The sequence below is a fragment of the Rhopilema esculentum genome, chromosome 8 (genome assembly GCF_057945365.1).
Source record: "Rhopilema esculentum isolate cy_ngs chromosome 8, ASM5794536v1, whole genome shotgun sequence".
Lineage (NCBI taxonomy): Eukaryota > Metazoa > Cnidaria > Scyphozoa > Rhizostomeae > Rhizostomatidae > Rhopilema > Rhopilema esculentum.
Genome location: NC_142822.1, coordinates 3326793 through 3335269, shown reverse-complemented (window position 1 = coordinate 3335269; position 8477 = coordinate 3326793). Strand labels below are relative to the sequence as shown.

General features: G+C 35.9%; 1 protein-coding gene across 1 annotated transcript; it reads right to left on the bottom strand.

Annotated features, from left to right (window-relative positions):
• Positions 1–3959: 3959 nt before the first annotated feature.
• Positions 3960–8434, bottom strand: LOC135695064 (uncharacterized). Its single transcript, XM_065214011.2, has 3 exons — positions 8337–8434; positions 4716–5783; positions 3960–4135 (listed from the first exon to the last, which is right to left on the bottom strand). The coding sequence occupies exons 2-3, from the start codon at positions 5748–5750 to the stop codon at positions 4103–4105; spliced, it is 1068 nt and encodes a 355-aa protein (XP_065070083.1). The 5' UTR covers positions 5751–5783; positions 8337–8434; the 3' UTR covers positions 3960–4102.
• Between the last annotated feature and the right edge of the window lie 43 nt (positions 8435–8477).

Sequence of the window (8477 nt, the reverse complement as noted above, 5' to 3'; positions counted from 1 at the left end):
ACTTACTATTAATACGACCGACCATAAAAACAAGTAAAACCAATCCAAAAAGTGTTAGCGTATTCTATTCACCTTTTGGCGTAGCCTTACTTGACATCCAGATCTCTTGTATTCGATTATTTCATTTCTTTGAAAGTGCCACGAATACAAAGCAGTCGCTTTTTAATTTTGCTTTTTGCTATCTTTATTTGCACAAATAGTAGAGTAGCCAAGGTCGTAAAATTGGGGGGAGGGGGAAAAGGCAAGTCGAGCAAGGAAAACAATTTTCAAAGAGACTTTTTGTCATTAGGGGTGTGTTCGCTCCGTTTTGCCAAACCCCCCCCCCCCCCTCACTACGCTATTGTTCACAAAGTGCAGAAAATTTTGCTGACACCTCATCAGCCATTGAAGCATAAGTTCAAATTGATTTTTACTGCGATGTTGGCATAACGATTTTGTTGCATAGGGAATCCCAGATGCCCTTGGCGTAGCAAACTGGAATAAATTTCTGTGCACGGAGAATTCACAATTTAGTCATACAGAATTTACCTGTCCGCCTTGGCAGATAAAAGCATTCCCTAAAAATAACTTTATTTCTCTTTGTCAACAAGCAAATAAAAAGTTTAAAATATCTGAATGTGATTTAGGAGTATCTGGAGAAAGGAAATTTAAAGATTTCCTCAGAAAATTTTGCAATCTGACGGAAATAAATTCATATTTGCCCTAGTGGCCGAGCTGACAGCTCAGTTAACATAAAAATTATGTCTACTAGGCTTATGTTATCCACTACATATACAAACATACTTACTTCACATAAACTTTGTGAGACACAAGATTTAGAAGTCATCCAATGTCAAAAAATAATAATAATAGAAACCTTTCATTAGCCTTTAGTCATTTGCTATGACTCGCCTAACAGGAAGAAAAACGGCAACAAGACCAGCCAGTGCAGAAATGCTTAAAATCCCATAATAATGTCAGTGGAAAAAGATCAGTAGATTAGTACATTACAAAAAGTGAAGAAGAGCTTGTTAAGCATGCTGCAATTGAAATGGGACTAACTGATGCTGATTTTGAAGAGAAGAATCAACACCAAGATAGGGTTACCCGTGAGATAAAGGAAACACTTGAAGCAATGCTGTTACATGGGTTATCATAGAACACCAGCAAAAAAATGCTGCTTGTGCAAAGAGCGAGTGGAAAATGTTGATCAAATTGTTGCATGTTTTTAAATGTTGGCGCAAAAAGAATACAAGCGAAGGCACGATAAAATCTGGCTCAATTTGCACTGGTCGCTATGTAGAAAGTTTGGATACAACACCTCAGACGAGTGGTACAACCATATACCAGAGAAAGTATTAAACGAAGTTGGCAAGCCAAAGATTTTATGGGACTTTGATATCCAGATATAGACCAGATATAATTCTACATGAATCAAATTGAATCAAATATAATAGTTATATACTATATACATGATGAAGATAAAATGTTAAAAGTTAAAATTTTTACAAATAGCCTTGGATCTTAAAATTGATGTTCCACTCTTCATTTCATCTGTTAATTCATTTAAGACCTTTGCTGGTTGAAAGGCAAAGACCTTCTTGCCTGTTTCGGATTGTACTTTGAGCAAAACTATACTCTTTGCATTGGCATGTGTACACTGGCTGTGGTTTAATCTCGCGAGATGATTTTGAAAGGTGTGTGGCGATATCCCATTGAAACGTTTGAAAACTTCAAGAACACGCAACTTATTTTGAGTCATATTTTAGCTTTTCGTCGGACACTCTTCAGAGTATAAAACGTCAGAACATGGTCGAAAACCCTCCGCAAGGAAATGTATACATTCAGTTTGTAGATTCAAATAGGCCAATCAGAAAATGCGAGCATGCGACTCTTGAAGTTGCCCAATCAGTGCCTCTTAACCATTGAAAATGTTTTTACGAAACAAGGGTCATTTCAAACTGGCTTAAATTTTCATCGATATCGTTTATTAGTAAGGTAAAGAGCAGTGGGCCCAATATGGATCCCTGTAGTACTCCAAAGAAAAGAGCATGAACTTCTGACAATGCTCCGTCACATGACACAGATTGCGTTCTACCAAATAGATAACTCTCAAACCAAGCAAAGCTACTTCTTTTGAATAACATAGATAGGAAGCTTAAAAATCACATTATACTTTGAAAATCTTTTAATGATGCTACAAAGAAACTGACATTGAACCATAATATTAGCTTTTTATGCCCTCAGCAAATCCATTAATGCATACATTTCGGTTGTTTGATTCAGGCCACTAACCCCTCTACTGCCAGCAGCAATGAAAAATCACAATATTACTACCGTAAATTGAGAAAGTATTGCAACAAATGACTTGGGAAGAAGCGACGACTGCGAGATAATTTTGATGCTCTTGTTCAAAACTCTTTGAAGCACTATTGGTTTCAAAAGCAGATCAGGTGAAGCAGTTCTATCCGTTTCTCAGTTGCGTAGATATAGAGGGGGTGGGGTCAGAGGAGGTGAAATACCCACCTGTAAGCCTAAACTGTTATTTTGTCGGAAAACTTCTAATTTTCCCAGAAATGTTACGTGGTTGGTTATTCTTTTATCTTAGTATTTAACTTTGTGTGGAAAGATTTTAAAGTAGAAAAATTGTAAGTATATCTGAATGTGTTAAATATTTTTAAATTTTAGTTCTGGTGTCGTATTGTTATGTTCAAATTTACAAAAAAATAAATAAATTCATATTACATTTTTGTCGAAAAATCGACGTTTTTCGCCCCTCCTATGAATTTTCCGATCTATGCCACTGCCGATTCTATCTATAAATCAACTTTGTTGAAGGACGATTTCCAGCCTAGCAAGAAGCAGGGAACGAGCGCTGAAGAGAAAGCGGATTATGATATCAACGAAGTAGGGTTCTTCTTCTTATAAGAACTAAAGATTGCTAGAAACGTAATCCATTCCACACATAATGATTTGGTTCAGTTACGGCGCATCAAAATTATCTAGTCTGTTTTCTTTAGAATCATATCTTGATATTCTTTTTCATGATTTTAAAACCTTGGCTATAGACTTGGAGGTACACAACAAATAGAAATCAAGAAAATATAAACCTAAACAGAGAGAGGACTGGTGCATTTCTTTTTCCCGTGGTCAAAGAAATTAGAATTACCGCTACCAATTAGAATTTCCATTCATGAACTGAAAAAGATATGCTATATGCAAGGTTACACTAGATTCACGGCTTTTGAGAAATTCGGGTTCATAATACTTTTGATGATATAATAAAACCTTTCGAAAATCAACAGCTTGATAAAATCTGTAAGGTAACGGTGAACCTCCAGGGTATCTTTTGAAAGAAAGAACTTCTATGGAGCAAATCATATCTGAAGGTCTTTACATAGACCAACTCTATGAGCCTCTGTTTCACTATGGCCTCATTTTACGGATGCTACAATTACGTTAGCAATGAGAAAAAGGATGTTCAAGAATTGGCTTGGTTCCTTTCTGCATTATTCCATTGAAAGTATAAAAAAAGGTAAACATTTGTTCAAAATATATTTGTCCAAAAATTTGTTAGATTTGAACTTGTTGTGATTGCGATTTAAATTATATTAAAATATTCATATTGCAGAGCTTTATATTGCATCTTACATTTACATAGTATGGCAAAACAGGCCTTTAGAAAACAGCTGTTTTCACCCTTTTCTCAAGAAAACAAGATTTTGGAAAACAAGAAGATTCACTACACATATTTTTTTTATAGGAAACTAAGGTCCGGTGCTGGTAGGCAGTTTCTTAAATTTTCTTGCCATTTTGCTATCAAAAGTTTCTCACATGTTTCTTAAATTTCTCAGGTAATGAATTTTTTAAACGTGCTTCCACGGTAAAGAAAACATTTGAAGTTTCTTACAAAAAATGCGTGTATTGCAATGGATACTCATACACTGTAGGCAGTAAGATAATCCACAGATGAGAGAAAATCACATCGGGCTGCATATCACTGCAAGTCATCTATTATACATATATTGATTTAAATAAATTGTGAACGAATAGATTTACATGAAATGCTACCGAGACGTTAGCTGTGTGTGCATGTAAAATTCTTCAGACCATAACGAATGCGTCACGCGTTTGTTTGACTTCCCTTTTTGTCTGCCTGCAAGATGAAATATGTTCCAATTAGTAACAAGAAAACTGAAATAGATACCATATCTCACAAAGACAACAAGCAAAACCAGTGAAGACTAAAAAATACTGTGAAAAGTGCCATGTTAGCTTGGTTAATGTAAATTGCGAAGACTCCTGATTCCCTAGCATCGGTACCTTTAATGAGAAGCAAGAGATGCTGATCTCGAAAAGGATTACGTAGTTCTTACAGCTTCTACCATATCTCAGCAATATAAAAGTTTAGGCAACTTAATGGCCTGAATCGAATAGGGTATTTGTAGGAAAGTTAAGGTTGGCAAAAACAGCCCTAAAATTTTTCATAGCAATATTTTAAATGAATGCAAAATTTCTTATAGACGTTAGAGGAAGCACGTGCAAGCTTTTTTCCAGGCTTTTACCGATAGTCCTGCAAATAAGTTCCATTTAGAAATGATATAGCTACATTCTTATGAAACTTGACCCGGATACGGAACCATGAACACTTTAAAAGACAGGACCAGAGCATTTTATACCTATGCATGTGAACCGACGTTATAAACTTTATAAGAAATACAAAATCGTTATCTTACATTTCCCTGCTGTACTGCTCTTAGACTTTTTAAAACTTTGAGAAGATTTGCCCCACTTCTGTTGTGAATTATTGTGTTCCATAAAGAATTTTCTGCCTCTGCCTCATCCCCATCTGTTTCCCTTGTTATCTTATAGTGTCCATCTATTTGCAAACTTTCAGCTGCTGGACTTGCGTACTCTGGTTGTTCGGTCACCTCTTTTCCGTATCTTACATGCTGCGCCTCTTTTCCATACCTTACATGCTGCGCTTCTTTTCCGTATCTTACATGCTGTGCCTCTTTTCCATATCTTACATGTTGTGCCTCTTTTCCATACCTTACATGCTGTGCCTCTTTTCCGTATCTTACATGCTGTGCTTCTTTTCCATATCTTACATGCTGTGCCTCTTTTCCGTACCTTACATGTTGAGCCCTCTTTCCATATCTGACATGCTGTGCCTCTTTTCCATATCGTACATGCTGATCCACCTCTCTACCGTATCTTACATGTTTTGCTTCCTTACCATATCTTAATTGCTTTTTGACCTCTTTTCCGTACCTGACGTGCTGTGCAGCTTCTCTTCCGTATCTAACGTGCTGTGCCTCTTTACCATATCTAACATGCTGTGCCTCTTTTCCATACCTTAAATGTTGCAATTCTTTTCCATAGCGAACGTGGTCATCGGCCTCCTTACCATACCTAACATGTTGATCTGCCTCTTTTCCATATCGAACATGCTGTGCATCATCGCTTTCTTCACCATAATGGAAAAAGTTTTCAAGCTCTTTACCATATCTCAAGTGTGGAACTGCCTCCTTTCCGTACCTCAAGTGAGGAATTCCGTTTTCATAGCCCTCTTCGTCCGACTCCTCACTTGGCTTCCACATATTTGAAGGATCCGGTTTAGTTTCAATTTCTTGCGATATTTGCTCTTTAAAAGGCATGTCAGCCTCAAGGAGGAAAACGCCAGGATTTACTAGAGCTTTGCAGCAACAAAGACCAATGTATTCGGTAGCTATCAGAAAAACTAAGCATGCTGGGAAGGATTTTGTCATGTTGAACGCTGTTGGAGTCTTTACGTCTGTTTTCTAGAAGAAAACGTACAAAATAAATTAAATTTTGTTGCATACGAGAAGGCAGTTACATAGAAAAAATTGCAATATATGAGTGGACTTTTACGATTGGTGTTTCACACGACCATTCTTTTGACTTCGAAGTAGCTTTTACTTGGAAAAAATAGGGAAGGGACAGTAAGACGCGTCAAGCCATTGTCGTACAGTCGAGACTCAAGAACTCTAGTGCTGGTTGCTGCTAAAAAATGGTCGACTCGTCCATCCATTGACGTATAGTCAAGACCGAAAACCCCAGTGCTGGTTTTTGTTAAAAGAAAGTTAGCAGAACAAATGGAGCAAAATCAACCCTGCTCTTACGACAAACAAGGTCGCTGACAAGCAAATGGCAGCCCAGCTGACTTACATTGACTTGCCAGTGAAAAAATCTCTTTTGAGACACGAAAACGAAACACCACAGCATATATGGGCAGCTTGACTCGGGGATTTAATTAACGACGCAGGATTTCTCTTAATTTCAATACACTGCGTAAAGTTTATTTAGCAAATTAGCGGTAATTAGGATAAGAAGTGAACTGAGTATCAAACAATCTACTAAATCAATATTTTATGAGGTAGGCAAGGAAAAATTCATAAATCCTAAAGTACATTATTGTTAAGTAAAACACGAGCTGAAATTTGCGTGCTTCTGAAATCAGAAAGTATCGCTGTGCAAGCCCAAGAATGAATGACGATTAGAGACACGACGCCAAAACATCATTTTTCATCCGTGCTCAAATGAGCTTCAACTGTCTGTTGTTTGGAAGAAAATCGATTTTGACCTCACAGGGCGTACACACTTTAACAACAGCAAAACAAGTATATGAGAATATCGGTTTAAAAGTCGCTTGTGAGATGGAGCTGTGTAGTTTTTGTCTTGATTCTCCCATATTTGACATAAAACTCTCGCATACTTGACACATGAAACTGTATGACAAGTACCTTTTTTGTATCAAGAATTAATTTACTAACAGCAAAAACAGAATTTTGCAAGAAACGATGACAATTTCTTAAAAACATCCTAACTAAACATCCCAAAAAAACTAATAGACTTCTCTAAAAGTTCTCAAAAGGAGATTTATTGAAAGAAAGAAATTTTCTGCATGTCACAATACCTACGTCTAGTTAAATCAGAATAAACGGTACTGAGATAAGTGAATCGTACTTATCAAAATCATTAAAAAGTAGCAGTCAAGGCATTAGGCACAAAGAATTTGACTCTACCTTAGCGTTTTACTCATAATCAAAACGTGAAAGGTCAAAGCAATACCACTTGCAGAACTAATGTCAAAAGACACATCTTAGCGGCATCACAAATACGTCATAACTGTAGCATGATTAGTCAATCAAATCAAGAGATGTTATGCAATATTGAAGAAAATCTTTTAGCAAGCACAAAAATTTATTTCAAGACGCTAACTAAAAGAGAGTATTCATCAGTTTGGTATCAAATACCTAACCACTGGTAATTTTTTTTTCTCGTCCAATACTAAAGGTGTCATAACTTCTTATGATTTCAAGCTTGATTTAAAAAGCAGAAACATTAATCATCCTATTTAAGTACTTTTTATTTACACATATTCCTTGGTAGTACGAAAGTTAGCTTTCTTTTTAACATAGTTATTAATTGCTGGCTAAACATTCTTCAAAACTGTACGATATGCGCTTTACTTACGAATTACAAAAAGAATTCTGAATGAAATTTCTAAATTTTAACTGTCGAATATATCGATAAACGATAGCCTACAACTATTTGCAATTCACTGACTTAGGAGTATAGAGATACGTATAAAGATGAAGATGACTTAGGAGTTTCAAAGCAGCAGAGATTGCTGAATATTAAGTCTTGCCTGACATTGTTGCTGGAATGAGCAAAATGGATTCTATACACAAGACAAGTATCCTAGAGCCAAGTTTTGCTGATACTATCAAACTTCAAGTCTACCAGTTCGAGATTGCTTCAACAGAGCCGACACGAGAGATTCTATTACATATTTGGCACTCAAAAGACTTATTAATGAAGAAATAAAACCAAACTAAATGAAAGTTAAATAGAATTGTTTATCCCAAAGGTACTTTGATTTGTTTATCAATGAAATATATTCAAATACAGACTCTCTAGCTGTCTAGCTGAAATGGCAAGGAACTATGTATTCCAATGTCACACAAAAAGTTGGAACAAAGAATTCAAGTCAAGGCCTGATAATTGAGTGTTCAGTAAAAGTTTATGAAATAATTCAATCGAGAAAAGATGTTTTTCAATAAAAAAAAGTACGGAGCTGGCGATATTGTGGGCTTGGTCTATACATGAAAATATCCACTTTCCAATGAAAAATTTGACGAGTATAGTGTGGTCGGCTAAGGGAAATGATATTATTTTCAAATACACTAAGGGTTGGGGAATCTAGATAAAAAGTATTTTAGATAATGCATAACAAAAACAAGAATATTTCCCATTGCACGCAAAAAGGATTTTGAGAGAAGTTGTTAATCGAAAGCATCAGAAAAAGTAAATAAAATAAAAAACCATACCTTTAATCTTGAGAATGTGTGTTATAGAAACGACAGCTTCTTGGCTCTGTACTCTTTGATCAGACTTGGCTGTCGTTCCATGCCTTATATAAAGGAATAGGGCGATGAATATTAATGAATATGTCACTACATTGTTCTTTG

Bases quoted from the DNA above. Each gene is read 5' to 3' on its own strand.
- LOC135695064 (XM_065214011.2), bottom strand. From the start codon at position 5,750: ATGACAAAATCCTTCCCAGCATGCTTAGTTTTTCTGATAGCTACCGAA. The intron at 4,136-4,715 runs GTAAGATAACGA...TTCATCTTGCAG, and splicing joins GAGCAGTACAGCAGGGAAAT to GCAGACAAAAAGGGAAGTCA.